The sequence below is a fragment of the Epinephelus fuscoguttatus genome, linkage group LG10, assembly GCF_011397635.1.
Source record: "Epinephelus fuscoguttatus linkage group LG10, E.fuscoguttatus.final_Chr_v1".
Lineage (NCBI taxonomy): Eukaryota > Metazoa > Chordata > Actinopteri > Perciformes > Serranidae > Epinephelus > Epinephelus fuscoguttatus.
In genome coordinates, this window is record NC_064761.1 from 42,546,375 (window position 1) to 42,567,444 (window position 21,070).

Consider the following 21,070-nt stretch of genomic DNA (forward strand, 5'->3'; position numbering starts at 1 on the left):
GTTTAATAAGTATCAAAAGCCAAACTGGCTAAACAGAAGGCAAAGTGCAACCTCGAGTCAGCACAACCTCGGTAAAACGCTTTAGGTGCTGAAATTTTGTGCCAGTACACAGCATTTAATTTGTAAAAGCTGAGGCCAGCATTCATGTGAAACAATCTTTGAGTTCATATGATTAATCATGTACACACCACCTCAAAAAGGCTTTTCTGCTATGATGTATAAGATGAGGAAATCCAATTAGGAACAGACACTCTCAAGACCTTCGACCCAAGCACAGGATCAATCAGCAGTCTCTGGATGCTTCTTCTCTACACCTCACTGAAAAGCCAGTGTTGTAGTCTCTTGCAGCTCTGAAGCACTATGCATGTGTCTTACTGGCATCTTATACAAACCTACTGTACACACAAGGCATTTTGTGCTTGGTGCAAGCATGGATTACTGAACAGGTCTGCAGGCGCAGGCAGGGATGGGCAGTATTTCTATTACTTGCATTTAAAATACATATTTCAATTACATTTGAGTATTTTGTAATTTGTATTTGATGAGGCTGATAAAAATGTAATTTGTAACACAATACTTTTGAGTGGAGGAATCTTTGTATTTAAAATACTCAAAATACTTTCTCCATGAATCAAAAAACAAAAATAATAGGCTACACATTCTTTTAATATTGGATGTAACAATAGTTTTTACTTTATATATATACGTATTAGGAATGGGCAGCACAAGCAAAAACACTATTCGAAAATCATGGCTATTCGACGATTTTTCGAATAATCGCCCTGCAGACGTGTTGCGCCTATTCGAAAATTCGAAAATCGTGACCCATCCCTAATATATATATACATATACACACACACACACACACATATATATATATTATATATATATATGTGTGTGTGTGTGTGTGTGTGTGTGTGTGTGTGTGTGTGTGCCTATTTTCGAATAGGCGCAACACGTCTGCAGGCACACACACGTCTGCAGGCACACACACACACACACACACACACACACACACACACACACACACATATATGTGTGTGTCTGTGTGTGTGTGTGTGTGTTTTTTAAACTTGGGCCATTCAATGTGGCCACGTGAGATCAATAAAGTTGTCTGAATCTAAATATGAATCAATAAATAATATTTTAGGGTAGCCTACATGTCCCTAGCTTTTTTCTTTTTTTCATTTGAAAAAAGTTGAACACAGGGCTCCAAAGGCTCCAAGTTAGACAGCAAACAAGTGAACTAGCTACAGTAGCTACCGTATCGGGGTCATCCCTATGTTTCCAGGGTTCTATGTTCCCCACTTAACCCTGCAAAAAAAAGCTTCTATGTTGCCCGCTTACACAAAAAGGGTTCTATGTTTCCCGCTTGGTTGAGCGGGAAACATAGAACCTTTGTTTCCAACGCAATTGGCGTACCAAAGAGTTTCTGGTAGAAGTTGGGTGCAGAGGGTTTGTTGCTAAGACCACAACAAGTCTTCTTAAGAAAATGGGGGTGAAAGGACAGGCCTTCCACCAAGCAGTAAAGTCAATCTCAGAGGCTGCCGAGCGAGGCAACAACTGGCTGTGGATAAAGAGGAAGGACCCCAGTTGGGCTGCGAGATGACCGTCGAGGGGTAAAAACAGAGGGGGGCACATCTGGGACGCCAGGTGTCGCCGTTGAGCCCTCTGGAGGTGTTGTGGGCCTAAATCAACGAAACACCAAGGATGGAGGGTGCCCACCTGATGACCCCAATGAAGTATTTACCCCTCGCCCACTCAAGATACCACGCAGGAAGCTGAGCTGATTATTCAAGGGATTGTAACATCAAGTCCTACAAGCTTTACTGTGTCTTGCTGCTATGTAGGAGAGGTGCGTTTGCGTTTCTTTTTTCTTTTTAATTTTCCACTGAGATCATAGTATGCCCACTACTATTTCTGCTCATGCCAATTACTAAAATTTCACACACACACACACACACACACACACACACACACAGAAATATTAAAGTAAAACACGTTTATAGTAACATGGAGAAATTCAGTGTAAAACAAGACCTACCAATAAAGTTGTTACCCTAACTCAAGAAAAAAAAACAGATAGAAAACACAGCTGGCCTCAGTGGTACAAACATCACCATCTGAATACTGGATTATAAAGTCGCTTGCATGAAACTAAACACAAGTTTGTGTGTGTGATGGGTTTCTGTGTTAAAGTAACACAAAGAAGCCACAGGATGGTGCTGTTTCTCAGGTAATCTACACTCCTGGATTTACTTCAGCTCCCTGTATAAATATAAAAGTCTCATTCTAAGGTATACACTAAAGAAAACATACTCATATTCTATTGCTGCCAACTTTTCCCTCTAAACCCTACACACAAGACCTACTAGTTTGTGAAAGACCTCTTCTTTTAGCATGACAAGGCAAGTTTCATTGGAGAATGCTGGACTGACAGACAGCACGGAGGCACTAATCATCGCAGCACAGGGCCATAGAGGCCAGGGTCCACCACATCAGATCAGACCCAAGGTGCAGGCTGTGCAAAGATGCCCCTGAGACGGTCCAGCACATAGTGGCAGGGTGTAAGATGCAGGCAGGATCAGTGCACATGGACAGGCACGACCAAGTGGCTGGGATAGCGTACAGGAACATCTGCACCCAGTATGGACTTGAAGTACCCAAATCCCAATGGGACACACCACACACCAACAGGGCTAAGATCCTGTGGGACTGTAGCTTCCAGACTGACAAACAGCTGCTGGCTAACCAACCAGACATCGTGGTGGTTGACAAACACCAGAAGAGGGCAGTGGTGGTAGATGTGGCGATACCAGCCAACAGCTACATCAGAAAGAAGGAACACGAAAAGGTGGAGAAGTATCATGGGTTGAAAGAACAGCTGGAACAGATGTGGAAGGTCAAAGTTGACATGGTCCCCGTGGTAGAAGGAGCACTTGGGGCAGTGACCCCCAAACTGGGAGAGTGGCTCCGGCAGATTTCAGGAACGTCTGACGCCCCAGTCCAGAAGTGTGCAGTCCTAGGAACAGCTAAGATACTGTGCAGAACCCTGACACTCCCAGGCCTCTGGTAGAGGACCCAAGATGAGGATGATGCAGACACCACACTGAGAGGGTGAGAGGGTGATTTTTTATTTGATTTTTTTTTATATATACATATGACCCTCCTCGGTTAGATATCAACCATCTGACCATCTGACCGAGGGGCACAACATAATGAAGAAACAATAGTAGCTAGCACGCACTGAATAAGCGCTTCCAGCGTTTCAAGTGTCTTTGAAGCATCCGCGTCTCTAGCGTCTCATTTCTGTGTGATCACCCCCTAATAAGTAATATGGTAAAAGTAGTATGGTCTTGATACATTTTGAAATCGGTCCATGAATCATGTGGGACCACATAAGCACAATGGAAACTCTAGGACTGAAAGCAGCAGACTTCAGGCTGGGATAAGAGTAATGTGGAGAAAAAGGGTTAGTAACAGACTGTTCATTGTTTACCATAGGAAGTGGGTGGCTGGGGTGAGTTTGATTTATTTTTTACAGTTGTCTACCAGGTGATTTTAGAGCGCTTCATGCTTCTGTCTGCTGACAAGCTTTGTGGAGATGCTGATTTTGTTTTCCAGCAGGACTTAGCACCTGCCCACAGTGCCAAAACTACTCGTCAACATTTATTGATATATATATATATATATATATATGTATATATATATATACTGTAACTTTCATGTGCTTCTATTGTTTTGTATGAACTGCAATCAGCATGTGTGGATTATGAGACAGTGGGCCCCTGGGCACAGATATGCAAAAGGCCCCGCCACCTCTTCTGCACGGGAGCAAGACACTAGGATGTAGTTTTGCGTCTCTTTGTCCTCATTATGCTTCTGTTTGTGGTTTTGTGTCTCTTTGTAGCTGTTTTGCTCATTTTTGTAGTTATTTTGTGTCTCTATTCATTTTGAATCTCTTCCTAGTCAGTACGTGTTAATTGAAGTGGCGTTTTAAGGCCGTGTTTGCACAAAAACGATCCACTGAAAACAGAATCGTTTCTCATTTTCGTTTTGAAAAAAGTTCCGACAACGTTTTGATAACAATCGCCGTGCACATGGATCCGCAAAAATGACCAAAACGCTGCAGTATACATGCCAGGCAAGTAGTTGGCGGTGTGACGCTTACACTTCCTTCTACAGAGAGCTGATGTATAAACAAACAAAATGGCAACTGCACAAACGTTCGTCTGGACGGACGACGAGGTGGAGTTGCTACAGTAAATCTACACTGATGGGGAAGCGTTGATGAATTCAGCAAGGTGAGCAGCACAAGCAGAGCTCGGGAGTCCGCCATTGTTGTTGTGAGGGTCGACTTTCTCGCATGTACCTAGTGACTGGAACCGTAATGCACATGTGCGAAAAGTCTCCGTTTTCAGAGGAACGGCATATTGCAAGTTTACATGATAATGGAGACGCTGCCGTTTCCAAAAAATTGCACTCTGGAACCTGTTTTCAAAACTTTGCGTTTTCAGGAACCCAAAACGCTGCTGTCGTGTAAACGGTCGGCCAAAACGCAACTAAAGTTTACCGTTTTCAGTTGAAATCGTTGTCGTATAAACGGGACCTAAAGGTGAAGGCTTTGGAGGCCCCTGACAGTTTGGGCCCCTGTTCAGTAATCCATCAGGGGATACTTGTAAAAGAGAGCTTCCTCTCAACGGCCTTCCCTGTTTAAATAAAGGTTATATTAATAAACACTAAAGATAAGAATAATGATAATAAAACACAGGTTTTATTTCTTTTAATTGGCTTTCATGAGAACTCCCATGTTTCGTCTGATCCACGTGAGTGTTCATAACTTGTTCTTGGACACATACTGCAATTAAATGTTTTTTCTGCATCATCAGGCTTCATTATTTCTCTTTTTAGATATTCTTCTTGTGTCAGGATGGTCGTGTGCAGGTTACTTTAAAACTGATACATCTGTCAGAAGAGTGCAAACTACTTTCACAATTTTATAACCCCATATTATTATATGTACAATATTTGTTCACCAAATTAAAAGTGTGAGGCTGGCTCTCTCTGCACACCCCACACAAAGTAAAAACACTAGATTACATTACGTCTGTGTACTCTCTTAGATCATTACGGATATTAAAAGGTGGATCTATAATCAGTGTCTCTTACATTTTACATCATACTGTACCATAAAGGATTTCGATCCTGTGTCACAGACTGGACCTGGATTTTATCATGTTATTGTGTGTAACCAGTGAACCAGGAGTCCCTCAAGAAAGTCTTGCACCTGTCCAGAATCTGAGCTGCACCCTGCAGCACTGGAAACATCCCACGTTTAGACAGAAGGACAGCCAATGTCAGAGTTCCTCCAAATGTGAGCAGCCAGGGGGAAAAGAGGACAGACGGCCTGCCCTCTGGTTCTGGTACCACTCTGGTCCTGAACGGCTGGGCCACCCGCTCCCACTGACTGAGGATAGCCTGACGGGCTCCGGCCCATTGTCCAGGCCCAGTGAGACGATACTGATACGGAGTGCAGGGGCCACAGAAGACCTTCGTCCAGAGCACAGGATCAGTCAGTAGTAGTCTCAGGAAGTTTGGTCGAACCCCGATCTGTGATTAGAAGGTTATCATGATGGTTGTGTCTGACACATACAATACAAATGGCAACACAACTTAATGGAGCTGAACTGAACTGACCTCCCCAGCCATGAAATCCAGGTAAGGGATGTAATCTACCTGGAGAGCCGCCTGTCGCGGGCAGTGGAAGCTGAGAAAGACAGAGTAGATTCAACACAATATATTTTAACTGATATTTTCTTTCCACAGGCAGAACGTAAATGATATGCCTGTACCACTGAAAGACACCAGTGTGAAGACACTTACATTTTCATGTATCTCATCCTCTCACAATCAATGACTTCCAGCATTTTCTCTTTAGGTGGAAGACGGCTCAAACCTTCAAGATAAAACACACCAGCTGAAATATTTTGCCTCTCAGGCCTGAGTGTTTGTGTGTGTACATTTAAAGCTCACAACTGTTTACCAGTAAAGACTTTAACAGCCCACCGCGCCTGCAGTTCCACAGTGGGCATGATTGGTCCTTTTGTCTGAATAAGACCCATGACAGCCAGTGTGGGTTGGGAAAGAGAAGGAGGAAACAGTCTCCTAAAATAAAATAAAATAAAAACAACAACCGTAATGTCGTCCTTTAAGGTTGTAATACATTACAATAATACATGACAGTCCTACAATCTTACTATATAAAAACTGTGTGTCTGTTCCATGTTTTTCTCCTCACTGACTTGGTCAATCCATGTGAAATTTGGCACAGTGGTAGAGGGTCATGGGAGGATGCCAATGAAGCAATATTACATCAATTGGCCAAAGGGGGGCGCTATAGCAACCCATTGAAATGTCAAACTTTGAATGGGCATATCTCATGCCCCGTATGTGGTAGAGACATGAAACTTTGCACAGAGATGCCTCTCCTCATGAGGAACACATTTGCCTCAAGAACCCATAACTTCCAGTTATATAGATTTTCCACCATTTTGAATTTTTTGAAAAACACTTCAAATGGATCTCTTCCTAGGAAGTTTGAGCGATCTGCATGAAACTGGGTGAACATAATCTAGGGAGCAATATCTAAAGTTCCCTCTTGGCAAAAGTTGGAAAACTTCCTAAAACTGAGCTTCTATAAGGCAATGAATATTGCGGAGGGCGTGGCTCATCACATAAAGGTGTAGAACATCTCAAGGGTTTCACCCATCACCACGCAACTTTGTAGGCATATGAGCACACATAATCTGAGGGGACCCCTCCATTATTGAGCCCATCAAACAAAATGGGGGCGCTAGAGAGCTCATTTCTTATCTAGGCCTAACCACCATATGGATTTTTACTAAACTTGGTAGATATGTAGAACAGGACGCCTCAAGGTGACTGGAGAAATTTAACTCTAATTGGCAACTGGGTGGCGCTATAACAACAGAAAAATGCTTCAAAATGGCTAAAATGCGACCGATCGCTGTGGCTCCCCCTGTGGACCAATGTTGGTGTTGTTTCTAATGTTTGGTATGACTAAGTCATGGTATGGTATGCTGTACATAATGATGGAAACTGTCAGTGTGTCATTCTGTCAGTCAGTCATTCTGTCTGTCCCACGTTTTTCTACTCACTGACGTGGTCAATCTATGTGAAACTGCACATAGACATTGAGGACTGGCATAGGTAGAAGGTGACAAAGCTACCAATGGCTATGGACTAGTAATTATCTAAAAATACATGATGTGGAAAAATGCATACAAGCTTGATTTATTTTTCCTATACGTTGCCTGTTGCCTTCTGGAGAACCAGACTTTTTGTGTCAGACTTATCACTACATGCTTGTTCAATAAGTAATTCTTATTGGTTATCATACAAGTAAATGTCAAACACTGAGTAAATACATATATTTGTAAAAGTATTTTTAAACATGCATACTAACAAAAGCATTAAAAGGTCTGGTGTGTAGGATTTAGAGGTTTCTATTGTCAGAAATGGTATATAATATTAATTCTACGTTTTCATTAGTTTATAAACACCTAAAAATAAGAACAATTCTTTTTCATTACCTTATAATCAGCTGTTTATATCTACATACAAAGCAGGTCCTCTTCCACAGAGTCCGCCATGTTGATCCACAGTAGCACAGAAAGAACAAACCAAACACTGGCTCAAGCTATGGCCACTCACACCTTCATGTCGTCCAGCATACATACATACATGCAATCTGCTACCTCAGTAATATTTGCCACTAAATCCTACACACTGGACCTTTAAAGGAACAGGAAAGGACATGTGGGGAAATACGCCAGTTTACTTTTCTGACAATAGTTAGATGGGATGATAGAAAGCTGGAGCCAGCAGCCGGTTATCTTAGCTTACCATAAAGTTTGGAATCGGGAAACACTTATCCTGGCTCTCATCCTACCAGCACCTCGAAACCTGAGTTATATGCTCGACTATGTCTACTCTATCTCCATATCTGACTCATGAGTTGAAGGTCCAGTGTGTAGGATTCAGGGCGATATTTTTAGGACGAAATGGAATATAATTAAATAAGTACATTCACACTTTTGCGCCATCCACCATATACCTACTTGTACAATCTGAACTCTCCCTGAGGCCCCTTAACTAAAGCGGCTGGCAGGAATGGGAAGCCTCCATTATAACCTGTACAGAAGACCACAGCGTCAATGTTCTCCTCCACGGTGCCATCTTCAAACACAACTCCAGAGTCCTTGAATCCTTTCAGATTGGGTTTCATTATTAGCGCCCCCTGAAGGATTCGACCAGGAAGGTCATCATTGATCAAAATCTTTTTCTCCAAAACTCTGAGAAAGAGAGGAAATGTTGGGAGTCAAGCAAACATATCATGCTACGAACAGTATGTCACATTACACCACCATGCTCACACTGGGATGACGAGGCAGAGAGGAATGGATGCCATCTAGGTCAAAATGTGTCACCTGTATCTCGGCTTCAGGCCGTACAGTTTATGGTCATATCTGTAGTTCAGTTCTCTCTCTGTTGACCAGCTGAGCAGAGACTTGGGAAGAAGCCATGAGAAGAAGTTGTTGAGCCTGGTGATATGTATCATGTCTAGGGGAAGACCATAATTGGACATTCTGCCGATCACCCAGGCCCCCTGACGTGTGCTGAGGAATGTCTGCCAAAGAGAGTAAAAGGCCTGGTTGTGAATACATTTATTCTTTTGGTGGAACAATGTGCGGTGCAATGCAAGAGCAGGACAGAACATATTGCTGCTTCTCTACCAACAATGACGAGGCTTTTCTAATCTCCTCTGTCTCACCTTCTCTGCAGATCTGCTAATCTCCACTGCAACATCTCCTCCAGAATTGCCGATGCCAACCACTACCACCCTCTTTCCTCTGCAGGCATCTGCATCTTTATATTCCCAGCTGTGAAAACACCTGCCAGAAAACGTCTCATGTCCTGGAGATACAGATGGTGCACAGATCAAAGGAAAATATTAAATATATTTCTTGCAAGAATGTGCAGATATGTGGAAAATCAACTCACTTTAGTCCTCTATCAAATTCAAAACATTTCAGTTTGATGGAGGAGTGAGATGTTTAAAAGTGTTTTCTATTTGTTTACCAACCTGTAAATTCTGACAGGGGTAGGTTTGGATGGGTGTAGTGGCCTGCACACACCAGAACTGCATCAAAGACGTGTCTCTCCTCCTCTCCATCTCTGTTAATGGTCACTATGTCCCACTGACCGGACTGAGAGAAATCCGGCCTTTGTGTGACACTCTTTACCTTTGTCTAAGACATGCACATCCACACATACACACATGCATTAATTACTTTGACTTTGTTGTAGAAACTTTTATAAAGACAGTGATGCGCCAGACATGATGAAAAAGGAATCACCTGGAAATGAATATGTCTGAGCAGGTCAAAGTGGTCAGCATAGAGCCTGAAGTACCGCAGCAGCTGCGAGTTGTGCATGTAGTTTGGGTAGTCCGCAGGCATGGGGAAATCACTGAAACACATCATCTCTTTGGAGGTGTTGACCACCAAGGAGCGATAGATGCTGGCTCGCTCTGGCTCAAATGCCTCCTGTGGACACAGAGGGAAACAAGACATACTGTAGAGCTGATACGGACATTTTACTGTTCCAATAGTGCTGATAATCATTGTTATGCACAAGCTAAACTCTGTCATACGTCATAAATGTGCGACTTGCTTTCGATGAGATGGAAAACTCAATAGCTATACAGTATCTGGTGGTAAATCCTGAACTGGTGACAAGATGAATAAATAAATGGTGCCCCCACTCACCTTATAATTCCACAGGCCGCCAATGTCATCACTGCTTTCAAAGCAGACAGGCTCCAGGCCCTCATCGACACAGGTCTTGATACAGACCAGACCAGAAGTGCCGGCTCCAACCACTGCCACACGTCGAACCATTGCTGAAACAGCTGACATAGTTTACATAATACAAGGTAAATAAACCAGCTCTGACTGAACCCGAACAGATAAATAAACATACAATAGAATGGAATGACCATGACACATTTGCACACCAAAGAATACTCATTAATTAGTAAAGTTTGGCAGTTTTTTAAGCCACATATTATTTTGTTGTATAATATGACTTGGAAGTGAATTCCATTCTTGCATTGCTTGGTATATTACTGTACGTTGGACTGATGTGGGTTTGGATTTTGGTGAAGTGAAAACCACCTTTAACAGCATGCCTTTTAAATAACTGCACTCTAGCGCTGTCTGCGTTGTGCTGATATAAAGAGGCCCAGGCTGTAGACATCTTCCTGACAACTAAAAACAAAATCCTCCGTCAATTACGACCACATAAACTTGAGCCCCTCTCTCATGGAGCACAACAGTGAAACAGGAGAGGCAAGATGGGAGACACTCCTTTATCGGTGGGGTACCCCCAAAGGTGACCGCAGGGGTACAGAAACTGGGTATCAAACATTCCACATACTGACCACAGAGGCCTGAGCGTGTCAGGCAATAACAAGAGCAACAACACTTAATATTATAAATGTACATTTGAATTTGTTACACGTTACTGCTGTATAACTGACCCTGTTACATCTGTACTGAAGGACAGGTTTTGTTGTTATAAGATTCCTAATGAAAACCATCAGTGAGCACAGCAATCTGTTTTTCACTTCAAATCAAGAGATATTCATGCAGTCAAGTGGCATTTCTTATCAACCCACATGAAAGAGCTGCATGTGCCAATTTCATAAGCTTGCAAAAGGAGATTCTCAAGAGTCACAAGAATCCACCCCTCTTCATGAATCACAGCTTTTTGATCGGACTTTAATATATGTTGAGAAAACATGCACAAACAGCATGCGGCAGCATCCAAGCATTAGACTCCTTTAACAGATTAGACATGATCCATATCTATACTTCTACACTCTGGCACAGTCAAACAGGGTTCCTTTCAGCAAATCTAGATTTTAAGGATTTCAGAACAGCAATGCCAAGTAGCTCACATCCTTCAGTGGTTTAAAACTTGTAGGAATATCGTATAAAGTTAAAGTAAGTGAAGCAGATTAGATTTACAGGTAGAAAATGTGTCTGAGCATGTCAACAGAGTCATTGTAGGCAGGGGCACATGTTAGGTGCTCTCACCTTCTCCTGCAGGCTGATTTCAACTCCTGGACAGCTGCGGTCAAACGCAGTACACCCTGTAACGAACTGAGCTGTTGCTGATCAACCAGTCAGGAACACAGTGCTGCAGGGGAGGGACTTTAACCCTGTCAGCTGGAGAGGAAATGGTGTCTCAGAAGGGAAGATAAATACAGGGAAAGCTAATCTTTGACATCAAACCACACTGAAGAATAAAAAGCTTAGGGTAGTGTAATACATTAACCTGCTTATCTAAATGCTTCTGCATGTAAATGAGCACTTCACCCACAGAGTCACTTGTACACTCACACGACGTTATCTTGAGTTTGTGAGGAACATTTTGTTTTCCCTGCAAGCCTCCATGCTGAACAGAGTCTAAAGCAACGAACATTCCTGATGAACTAAAGGGGGCGGAGTTTAACAGCAGCAAACTATCAAAACATGTGTTCACAAACTCTCACACAGCTCATACAACACAACCCAAGTCTGATCTATCCTGTCGTGCTTCACCCTGCTGCCCAAACACATGTATTACGCCGAAACCGTACTAATGAAACACTTCGCAAAAACAATCTCAGCCTCAGACGCGTAACAAGCCTGTCCATTAGATATGCCTGGGCACGCGCATGTATCGAGCACGCCTGCGCTTGCAGGTGATAGAGAAAACTTGAACTTCTAATTCTGCCATTTGGGAAAATAGTCTCTGCCTTTCAGCGTTGTATTGACTGCATTCTAAGAACACATGTTTAACTGTTTCAGGCCTCCCACAGTGACATAGACCTGTGTCGTGCTTTCCTATAATAAAAAGAGACTGGTTTAAACCACAATGACCCAACCTCAACCTACACAGTTTAACAGAGTCCCTTCGGAATGGAGAACTACAATGACATTTCCTATTGACTAGAGATTGTATAGAAAAGAAATGCCTCCCCTTACTTTCTTTCTCCCAGCCCACCTGCCACTCCTTTATTATGCCCTCTTTAATTACATAATTGAAACCACAAAATATCTCCATACTGCTCGTCCGTAGTGATCCAAGTGTCCTGAAGCCCAGACATAAAAATTTGTTTGGAAAAACGTCGTTTGAACTCTGTTTTTAGCCTCATTGTAGCCTGTAGCTCTGACTGCCTCTCTTCGCACCGCGCTCATGTGTGCGCGCTTGCGTGAGACCGTGAGACATGGGCACCGCCTTCATGTGTGTTCACGTGCTTTCACTGGTCTCGCACGCAAGCACTTGGATCACTACGGACGAGCAGTATGGAGATATTTTGTGGTTTCAATGATGTGTTTTTGGACGTTTGAATCTGGGGCGCCGTCAGCCTCCATTAGGTGGAGTTGTGTTGCTACCTCCTCTCCCCTTGGATCTCTGCAAGTGATGTGAGGACTCTAAAACTTCACCTGAGCCTCCATCGGCATATGGGTGAGTAGATAATGGCTGAATTTTCATTTTTGGGTGCACTATCCCTTTAAGAGTTTCTTAGGGAGAGGAGAAAATGGAAACACAAAGAGGCAGGAGAAAAATCTGTTGCATTTTGCAGAGAAAATAAAATGCTACAGATTAGGTCGTCCAGGGACAACATGTGGCGGATCTCATTTGTGATATACACACACATTTCCCAACTAATGCTACAACACCAGAAATAAAGTGATATTTGGAAAACTGGAAACAGTGCAGCAGTGATGACTTGTGTCTGTCTCAACCCTCAGTGATCACACGACCCTGGACTTTCACAGTCAGCAGTTCATTTCATTTCCACTGGGAGTCCTCACCTTGCAGGCTCACAAAGGGGTGTGTCTGTGACAACCAATCACATCTGTTAAAAGCAAGCATCAGACCTAGCTGGGGTCAACCACACCTCCTCACTAAGCTACAAGTTTCTGTCCCTTCCTTGCTCAGAGTTGCTCTGAGAACTTTCTTACATCACCACCAGTCTAAGACTCCTTGCTAAAAGTCAGACTATCACAGGGCTGACACATAGAGACAGACAACCATTCACACTCACATTCACACCTACGGACAATTTAGAGTCACCAATTAACCTGCATGTCTTTGGACTGTGGGAGGAAGCTGGAGCACCTGGAGGAAACCCACGCTGACACAGGGAGAACATGCAAACTCTGCACAGAAGTTTAGGCATTTAAATAAACAAAATATATATGTTTAATATATATCCTATTAGACATATCTAACCAGCCAAAATAAGTGAAGATACCAGTGTAGGTGGACCGTATGTGTTCAGGGCTTTAAACCTTGCTTTGCAGGTAAAGTATTTCAGAACACTTCATCTTATTTCATTCATATTTTTTCACTTAATGTATGCTTACCATTATATAATTATATTTCAGTAGGGCAGGACAAAAGATGAAAGTCACCTGAGATGTATAACATATTGCTTTATTCACACAGAAAAAACACTCTTTCACATTCATGGTGACTTCGAGTTAAGTATGACGTAAACACGTCTGGTTAGCTCAGCAAATTCCAACAGACAGTAAAGAAATTACAAAGGAATAAAAAAACAGGTTTAGCTTATCTATCTTCTGCCACTCCACATTTGTAAAATCTATTTACATTTACTTGCAGTTTTGTGTTTCAGTGTAGGAAGTGGCATGACTTTCATGTAGTGCAGAAGGTCAGATGGATTACTGGATGCACAAAGTGTGGAGACTCAGGGTGTATTCTGAATCACATACTTTTCCTTTTTACTTGTAGTATGCACTGCAGCTGCCCTTAAAAAGTATGTACTGTTGCATGCAGTATGCACAACATTGGGATGTATAGTGTCTCATAACATTACGCCCTGAACTTGCTTTTATATCCATTTCCTTGGAGATAAACAAACGCCACTTATCGAGTTCACCGGAGAGGCAGTTTAAACTGGAGAGCTCTGCTGTTGATACTTTGCAAAGTATGTAGTTTAACTTTAAAGCTGTAACTGCACAGATTGTAGATTCTAACATATGATATTTGCAACAGTGAAATTACATCTGCATTTCTATCATTGTTATTTTCAGAGATGGGGACTCGAGTCATTGTGACTTGGACTTGAGTCGACTCGAGTTGCTGTTTTGATGACTTGTGACTTGACTTGACAAAAAATAAAAGACCTGAGACTTGACTCGGACTTGGAAGTTAAAGACTCGCGACTTGACTTGACTTGAGACACGATGACTTGAATGACTTGAGTGTTATTCACATCATGTTTTCAGTTTGAATATAAAATTAATAAATTAATTTAAAAAATAATGTTGATTACCCAGTAGGAGCGCAGGCTGAGGCTTGTTTTTTAATTTATTTGCTAACATTAAGCCCAGAAAACGTGAGCGAACATTTCGACCGGTTCATCACAAGACCAGCTGTACGTTTTATGAACGAGCAACACAGGGTTAAATGAGCTAAATGGGAGATTTTGGCCGCTGCCTTGGTTAGTGTGTGTGTGTGTGTGTGTGTGTGTGTGTGCGCATGGGGGTCGTCCCTGCAAAGTAAACATTGCAGCGATGAAGTCTGAAACACATACAGATGTTTCTGATGCTCTATAACAGGTTTATTCTTTCAGATTTTTATATGTTTGCCTTTTTTTTCTTGGCAACTAAAATATTTCAAACACTGCTGGCAGAAGTGATCTTGTTTAGACTGAAAGCCATCAATAAATAATTTTATGAAGTTATTTCTGTTTTGTTTGATTCCATGATGTATTTTACTGAATATCAGTAATTACAATGCCAATCCAAATTACTGTCATATTTTTTAAACAGGTTGGACACATTGGCCAATGATGTTCACTGACAGTTACTTATATCTTGTCTTTTCACTTTATTAAGATCAGATTCTGCAGGTAAAATTACAATAATAAAGTGACTTGACTTGGACTTGACTTGGCTTGACTTGACATAACCTGTGACTTGACTTGACTTGCCCAAGAAAAAATGACTTGGGACTTACTTGAGACTTGAAGGTTAAGACTCGAGACTTACTTGAGACTTGCACATGTGTGACTTGGTCCCATCTCTGGTTATTTTTATAGGTATGTCCTGTTGTTGTTTGTAATATTTACAATTATTTTGTTAACTTAGACAATCAATATTCCTATCATTACTCTTCTTCTCGTCATCAGTTACTTGAATCCACTGTCATCCTTTATTGCGACTTCTGACAGCTGTCGATCAGCAGTCAAGCTGTCATCTGTTTGCAGCTCAGTTGATGTGATATATCGTCTGCTGTGCAGAGGACTGTGGGTCAGAACAGCCAGAAAAGCATGCTGGCTTGCAAACTGCAAAATCGGACCAGATGTAGTAGAACATCCTGGTATTTTTGGCATACTGCACTCACCTACGTGTACTGGGACATGTAAATCTTTCTCTGGTATACTCTATAGTGTGGTACTGTGGGGACTGGAACGCACAGCCAAGTTTGGATCCTCTTGTTTGCTTGGGTGAGTTTTAATCAATTAAACTTTACAGCACTTCACAGAAACCTGAATGCCAACTAGTGGTTTGGAGGTGTAATTGCAGAGTGACACAGACAGACCACAAGTATAAATGCCCACACAGCGTGGGTCACGTGCATAGACGACGGCGTAGGCTTTGCATAGAGCTGACGCACAAGTATAAATCTGCCTTTATACTATTAGTAAGCATTTATTCGTCTATATTTAACCACGACTAGGATACTGCACAGAATGGATGCTGACAGCAGTCCTCATTGGCAATGAGTGTTTGTGTTAATTGCGAATAATTGTGTAGATACACAATGTAAACCAGGATTTGTGACATCTCCTGTACATTTTTTATTTAATGTAAATAGCTGCATGTCAGCATCACTTTTCTTTTTAGGAAAAAGTTTAGGCATTTAGATAAACTAAATGTATAGATGCAATAGATGGACTAATGAATAGAATACCTGGAGTATTAATCAACAGCTCAGACAGCGACCCCTCTAATCATTGCCATAATCACCAGCTTATCAGGAGTGAACTGAACTAGATTAAGCAGTAGATATAGTGTTTGGTTAGCATGTTTCGAATTGCTTGATTGATGCAGCATGTTTAGACTGCTTGTGGGCGGATTTTGGACAGCAGGGTAGGGATGGTGTCTGGGCTGCGCACATGGATGTAGTAGACAGCAGCTCCTCCAGCGATGGCAGTCAGGCTCAGCTTAAACAGGCGGCCAGCGATGGAGGGCTCTTGTGCCTCCAGCTGCAAGAGATGGAAGGTAGAAGGTTATAGCCAAATGTCCAGACAATCAGTCGTAATTTATACTTGATGTTCAGATAAGTAGGGACTCAGACCTGTCTGGTTTTTAGTGGCTGGTACATGCGGTCAAACTGGGTAAGGATTGCTTTGCGGGCTCCCTCCCATTTCCCTGGTCCCATCAAGCGGTACTGGTAGGCAGTGACGGGTCCCCACAAAACCTTCTTAAACATTGTGTAGTCTGTGAAGAAGAGCCAGAGGAGACTGGGCCGCACCCCAACTTCCCCAGCTAAGTCATCCATGTAGGAAACAAAGTCCACCTGCAGGGGTGTCAGCTTTGACACAATGTAGCTGTGGAGAGGAAACATCAGAACTCCAAATTAATGTAAAAGCAATGACTCAGTATAGTAATAGCGCAAAGATGAGTTAGCATGTTAGCACTCCTTGTTTTCTCATCTCAAAGTCAGTGGGTTTTTTAAAAATGTTTTTTGTTGAATACCTTAAATAAGGTCTGTAGATATATAAAGAGATTTTCACATTTGGTTCTGAGCACAAATGTCAGTAAATATCCAACTCTTGAATTTTGAAGCTTTAAGGTGTCTTTAAAAAGTGCTAAGAAGTGGCTACATAAGACTACAGAACATCATCAGTTTTGTTGTGGTGATGATGTTAACTCATGCGACTGTCGTGTGGCATTAGCTTTTTACTTCCGGCGATTGCATTTACACCTCAGAAGATTAATTTGCTGAACAAAACATGTAAATAACATAAATGTTTGTTTGCCACAGAGTTTAGTTTAGGCAATAATCCAAAATCCAATCATCGCAGGACGATGCTAACTCCTGCGTCGGCCTACCAAAAAACATCATCCCTGCAGTCATCTATATAAAACATAGCATTCTTTGTGTGCACTCAGACTGGGGTGTTTCCACATGTATAAATTAATTTAATTTTAAGAATTGTGTTGCTGCCAATTGGCCGAAAGGAAAAAAGGAATGAAGCTCTAAAAATACAAGTGCTCTCATCTGTTCACTCCAGAGGGACATAACAGAATTTGGGACAATGTTAGTTGCAACAAATAATCAGGCAAAAGAATACTGGGAGATTTACTTTTTGGAAATGTCCTTGGTGTCTTGCTCCACAGCCTTTATCATGGCCTGGTTTGAGGGCAGCTTTTTCTTCCCTGAAGTGCAAAAGACAGAAGACAGACATGGGTAAATAGGCTGCTTGGAATCTGACTAGTGGCAGATGATAGAATGAACACGCAGCCTCACCTTTGAAGACACGTGCGACCCAGCGGGCTTGCATCTCTGCCTGGGGCATGATGGCTCCAAGAGCATGGATGAAGCCCACAATAGCCAGAGTGGGGTGCTCCAGGTTGGGAGGGAAGACGTGCTTGTACAGACCCACACGGTGCCCGGACTTGTACATAGCATTGCTCGGCAGGTAAGGGAAATCATAGCTGTAGCCTGTGGCGAACACGATTACATCCACCTGTAACAAGGATGGTATTAGTTAGAGATAAGATTTAATCATGCTCGAAATAAAGAAAATATCCTTGGATACAAAGTTCTCTAACGTTTTCCACAATGCTGCCATCATCAAACACCACGGTGGAGCCACGGATCTCCTTCACGTTTGGTTTGATAATGACCGACCCAGACAGAATCTTCAGCGGCAGGTCATCGTTGATCACTGGGATCTGACTGAAGAGTCTGAGGAGGCAGCAGAAGAAGCAAGATACTGTAAAATGAATACTGGACACAGATTCAGTGCTTGAATGTGCTTCAGCATCTGCAACAATGTGAGGAAGTCAGACTTTATGCAGAGTCATAGTTTGTGCAGTCCTGACAGCACCTACCTGTGTTTGGGTTTGAGGGCATACATGGTGTGGTCGTACATGGCGTTGAGTTTGTTCTCGCCAATCCAGTTAAGCACGTTGATGGGCAACAGCTGGAAGAGGATGTGGACAAAGCGCGTGTTGTACTTCATGTCCACTGGCAGGCCGTTGTCGGAAACCTGACGGATGACCCAGGCGCCACGACGAGTGCTCATATACACCTATGACAAGAGTAATAGTCAGACACAAACACGCATGAATTAACTAAAAAGAAGGAAGACAAGAGCAATCAGAAAAGACTCCGCCAACCTGCTCTGCCACTCTGCTGCTCTCCACAGCGATGTCACCTCCTGAGTTACCAATGCCGATGACCACCACTCTCTTCCCGATCATGTGTTCAGGCCCCTTGTAGTCCCAGCTGTGGAAGTATTTGCCTTCAAACGTCTCAATTCCTGAAACACAGCAGAACGTTGTCTTTATATGTTTTGTTACTCCTTTTTGTTGTGTGTTACAAGAAATACTGGAATCCTGTTCCAACAGCAAGACGTGAAAAACATTCACTTAACTCATTAACTCATTTTAAATAGATGTCAGAACAAGATGTCTTGCCTGGGCAAGAGATGTGCAAGCTATATGTTTTTACCTGGGAAGTCTTTGAGCGGCAGGTTAGGGTAGGTGTAGTGACCAGAGCAGCAGATGACGGCATCAAAGACATGCCTCTCCTCCTGTCCATCTCTGTTCTCTGTCACCACTTCCCACTGACCAGTGCGGGAAAAGTCTGATCTCTGTTTAACACTCTTCACTGATGTCTAAATATAAAAAACACACGCAGTAGATTAGTTTGTGGATTGTTTGGAACTGCAGTGAAAACATTTAATGAGCCACACACTCCTTTCACTGTTACTGTATCTTGTTACCTGAAAGCGAATGTGTTGCAGCAGTTTAAAGTGTTCTGCATACATCCTGAAGTATTTCAGGATTTTAGAGTGGTGCATGTAGTTGGGGTAATCAGCAGGGATGGGGAAGTCACTGTAGCACATCATCTCCTTGGAAATGTTGATGGTAAGGGAGCGGTAGATGCTAGCCCTGTTTGGATCAGAAACCTCCTGCAGATAAGAGGTTTTACATGACAGGAAATGTGGGAAAAAGGAAACAGTGAGATCTGGCAGCAACGTGATCCCTCAGCTCCCAACTTGGATAGCTTAAAGCATAAACACAAAAAGGCTGTTTTTTATTTCTGGAGTGGTGACCTGCCTTGAACTTCCATAGTCCGCCCATATCATCGCTGCTTTCGAAACAGATTGGCACCATGCCCTCATCCAGACAAGCCTTAATGCTGGTCAGACCAGAGGGGCCTGCCCCGATCACTGCTACTTTGTGCACCATGGTGGAGCTGCGGGACGGAAAGAGAAAAATAGATTTTTTAAACTCATGGTTGTCATCACATTTAAGTGCATCATTCCCAAGTACATCACGCCAAATGTGTCAAGTCATTCCAGCCCACTGTAATCTGTGAGACAGTTCGGTGAATGCCACTGTGCATTAGAGCATTAGAGCAGTATTTAGTGCATGTATGGTCTTGCTTTGCCAACAGTCTAACTGAAGGCATGTGTGCTGGAATCACATTAAAACCTTGTGCCAATTTGGAGCCCCCCCCCCTGGCCTTACTAACATAGTGAAGTGACTGAAATCTGCCTACATGTTTTACAGTACAGATGTATCTCTAGCTCACCTACCTGACTCACCTCTTGATGCATACATACACTCATGCCACTGTAAACACACACATGTAATTCCCCTCCCTAACCTTTACCGTTACCTTTTTTTTATTTAGTCTTTTTTGTCAAACATTCCTTTTCCCTAATTTATACCTTTTGTTTTATTTAGAAATTAATACTTTAAGCTGGGATGTGCTTGGTTTATTTTAATTTCTTTTTGTTGCCTGTAAGCCACATAGGCAAAGCTGTAGAACCAGAAAAAAGAATGTAAATTGTGAAAATGAATGCATAAGTTGCTGGAATTGAAATAAAAACTTAGTTTAAAAAAAACAAACTTGAACTGAACTGAGCTTTCACTCCAAGTTACATGAAATTACATCCTTCATCAATGTTTGCAGTGATGGATAAATGTCTTGGGAACATGTAGTAGTTAGGGTTAGTCTTGGTTAGTCTTAGAGGGTTTGTAGGTTGTAAATGTTACTCTGTACTACATGCATGCTGCATGCATTGTTTTTGATGAACCAGGGTTTCTCATCTGCATTTCATTCTGTCTCATGATTTCATTTATTTTTTTGTTGTTGAAACTGCACTGAATTATAAAATGACTTTGACAATATGTCTGGTTGCATGGTCTGCAGCATAGAGCAGTAAAACTGAACTCTTTTGCACTAAATACAGGTTCTGCTGTGTAGCTTTCTCAGTTACAAGAGGTAGAATTAAGAGCAGATCGTACACTTATTACACTACATATGTGCAAAGATTCAGTGTTGTGATTTCATCACTGCGAAATGTGCAAAAAAAACCTATTCTGCACAAACCTTTTCTGTTCGATTCACAGTCACGTTGCAGTTTAATCATTTGCACATGAATGGGTAACAGAAGACATCTCACTGACATATTAACAACTTACTCAACCACAACAATTTTAAGAAAATGAATTCTGCAGTTAAATATAGCAGAAATACAAGTATAGCAGCTCTCCGCCTTACCTCTATCCTTGTCTGTCCTTTCTTGTGCAGGGCCAATGAGGACGGGCGTCACCTGTGCACATGCTTTTATAGTAAGATGGTGATGGAGAAAAAAATCTCCCTCTCTTTTTTCTGTCCAAAAAAGGCAGCACCAGTTGGGTTGTGTTTACTGAAA

The 21,070-nt window shown here is 42.3% G+C and overlaps 2 protein-coding genes across 2 annotated transcripts; both read right to left on the minus strand.

Moving 5' to 3' along the window:
- Nucleotides 1–4,768: 4,768 nt before the first annotated feature.
- Nucleotides 4,769–11,551, minus strand: LOC125895928 (dimethylaniline monooxygenase [N-oxide-forming] 2-like). The gene is made up of 12 exons (XM_049588172.1): nt 11,490–11,551; nt 11,184–11,315; nt 9,852–9,994; nt 9,441–9,629; nt 9,167–9,332; nt 8,855–8,997; nt 8,511–8,710; nt 8,142–8,375; nt 6,044–6,165; nt 5,884–5,956; nt 5,698–5,767; nt 4,769–5,610 (listed from the first exon to the last, which is right to left on the minus strand). Exons 3-12 carry the CDS (start codon nt 9,981–9,983, stop codon nt 5,239–5,241), a joined length of 1,701 nt encoding a protein of 566 aa, XP_049444129.1. The 5' UTR covers nt 9,984–9,994; nt 11,184–11,315; nt 11,490–11,551; the 3' UTR covers nt 4,769–5,238.
- Nucleotides 11,552–14,229: 2,678 nt separating this feature from the next.
- LOC125895932 (flavin-containing monooxygenase 5-like) lies at nt 14,230–20,993 on the minus strand. Its single transcript, XM_049588187.1, has 11 exons — nt 20,917–20,993; nt 19,464–19,602; nt 19,127–19,315; nt 18,853–19,018; nt 18,519–18,661; nt 18,231–18,430; nt 17,949–18,084; nt 17,644–17,863; nt 17,480–17,552; nt 16,468–16,720; nt 14,230–16,375 (listed from the first exon to the last, which is right to left on the minus strand). The coding sequence occupies exons 2-11, from the start codon at nt 19,593–19,595 to the stop codon at nt 16,226–16,228; spliced, it is 1,662 nt and encodes a 553-aa protein (XP_049444144.1). The 5' UTR covers nt 19,596–19,602; nt 20,917–20,993; the 3' UTR covers nt 14,230–16,225.
- Between the last annotated feature and the right edge of the window lie 77 nt (nt 20,994–21,070).

Coding starts and splice junctions, on each gene's coding strand:
- LOC125895928 (XM_049588172.1), bottom strand. CDS start 9,983: ATGGTTCGACGTGTGGCAGTGGTTGGAGCCGGCACTTCTGGTCTGGTC. Junction 9,333..9,440: donor TCAGACATATTCATTTCCAG/GTGATTCCTTTT, acceptor TGCATGTCTTAG/ACAAAGGTAAAGAGTGTCAC. Junction 6,166..8,141: donor GGAGAGTTCAGATTGTACAA/GTAGGTATATGG, acceptor ATTTTATTTTAG/GAGACTGTTTCCTCCTTCTC.
- LOC125895932 (XM_049588187.1), bottom strand. CDS start 19,595: ATGGTGCACAAAGTAGCAGTGATCGGGGCAGGCCCCTCTGGTCTGACC. Junction 18,662..18,852: donor GCCGCTCAAAGACTTCCCAG/GTAAAAACATAT, acceptor GCTGTGTTTCAG/GAATTGAGACGTTTGAAGGC. Junction 16,376..16,467: donor AGCCACTAAAAACCAGACAG/GTCTGAGTCCCT, acceptor CATCTCTTGCAG/CTGGAGGCACAAGAGCCCTC.